This window comes from Nicotiana attenuata, unplaced genomic scaffold (assembly GCF_001879085.1).
Source record: "Nicotiana attenuata strain UT unplaced genomic scaffold, NIATTr2, whole genome shotgun sequence".
Taxonomy (NCBI): domain Eukaryota; kingdom Viridiplantae; phylum Streptophyta; class Magnoliopsida; order Solanales; family Solanaceae; genus Nicotiana; species Nicotiana attenuata.
Window position 1 is genome coordinate 22414 of NW_017672845.1, and position 1868 is coordinate 24281.

The 1868-nt window shown below is 34.7% G+C and overlaps 1 protein-coding gene across 1 annotated transcript; it reads left to right on the forward strand.

Moving 5' to 3' along the window:
* Nucleotides 1-2: 2 nt before the first annotated feature.
* LOC109214677 (21 kDa seed protein-like) lies at nt 3-818 on the forward strand (the record flags this gene model as incomplete). The annotated part of the gene is made up of 2 exons (XM_019378618.1): nt 3-210; nt 308-818. Coding segments are annotated over 2 exons (594 nt in total), but the record flags the coding sequence as incomplete, so codon positions are not given.
* Nucleotides 819-1868: the final 1050 nt, after the last annotated feature.

Here is a 1868-nt window from a genome sequence, read left to right on the forward strand (position 1 = left end):
TGGCAACTTGCACCACTGATACTCCGAACCAACTATTGAGGGCTGTACACGATACAGATGGTAATCCCCTACAAGTAAACACCAGGTACTTCATATTTTCAGCTATACGGGGAGCTGGCGGCGGAGGTGTACGGCTTGCTAATCTTGGAGATCAAGAAGAAAACGCTTGTCCCACAGCGGTGGTGCAATCCCGCAGTGATCTTGATAAAGGTACTGTTCAATTATGTGTTTTAATTAATATGTGATCATCTCGTATAAAAGGAGCGCAATTTTTTGATGATTTTAGTTATATTATATGTCTCAACAGGTATAGCAGTCTACTTCAGACCTAAAGAGCCCAGACATCAGGAGATTGTGGAGTCATCTTCATTAAACATCAACTTTTATCTTGATTATTATGAGTGTGCTAACCTAACTGTGTGGAAAGTAGACAACTACCCTAAACCTCCAAAGCACAACACCATAAGCACAGCTGCAAAGTTGGGAAATCCCCTGGATGTGAATAGCTGGTTTCAAATTAAGTCTCTTGGTGGCTCGACGTATAAGCTAGTCTTCTGTCCCTATGGAGAGAAGTTTACTTGCCAAAATGTTGGCATTGCCGAGGAAAATGGATATAATCGTTTGGTTCTTGCAGAGAATGCAAAGGCCTTTGTGTTCATAAAGCATGGCGGAATCGGAAAGGCTGTAGCATGATCATGAATCTGCTTTGTAATAAAACTAAGTAGTGTAAAACATGTACTAATGCAGGGTCTATGTCTTCTCTGTGTTCACTGGATGTAAGAACAAATATTGATGTTATGTAGGCCTAATAAGTGCCCTATGCATGCCTTATTCCCTGTAGGGGTGTTTATGGTTCGGTTTGGATCGGTTTTTCTCTGAAAAGAAACCAAACCAAGTAAGTCGGTTTTTCAAATATTAGAATCAAACCAAGCCAATTAAGTCGGTTTTTTCTCGATTCGGTTTATGTCGGGTTTTGTCGGTTTTTCGGTTTTTTCGGTTATTTGTCGGTTTTTTCTTAAATATAAGACATATACTACCAAACACAAATTCCGGCGACCACGTTTTTAACATAAAACTATCAAATCAATTGCCCTTTGAGAAATCTATTATTTACTAAAATATATTAATGATAATTGAATCAAATAGTGATGAATAATTTAAGGACTCAATTAATAAAATATTTTTTTTATCATGAAATGAATTCTTACACTTACAAAAGAAAACTACCAATCAAACTAGAATATAAAGGTAAAAAATTGTACTAAAAGTGCAAACGATTAACATTCACCATACAAATTTTGAAAACTTTGTATAAAAATATACATATATATAGGTGTAATAATAAATTTGAAATAGCTAATCCTATAGTCGGTTTGGTTCGGTTATTTTTGGTTATTTTTTGATTAAAACCAAAACCAAACCAAATTTGATCGGTTTTTAAAATTCAAAACCAAAACTAAACCAAACCAAAAAATATCGATTTTTTTGGTCGATTTTGTTTGATTTTCGGTTTGGTTCGATTTTTCGGTTTTTTATGAATACCCCTAATTCCCTGTAATAGTAATGCTGCACTCGTATTTTTCCTAATATATCTTCAATTTTTATTTCATAAGTTTCGGACTTCGTATATCTTATAAAACAAAAATAAAAAAGTTTTAGGCATTTTCAAATGGATGAAAAAAGTGCATTTTGAAATGGTTTCAAAAACGAAGAAGTATTTGTAGAATATGCGTGTCCTAGCACGCACTAGAAAACAAAAGGCTAAGCTCTTGTCGTCGAAGGGTACTTTTAGTGTAACGATCCGATTGGTCGTTTTGCTTTTTAGAACCTCATTCCCCTAAATAAGACTTCTCGTACTTGCTTTTACT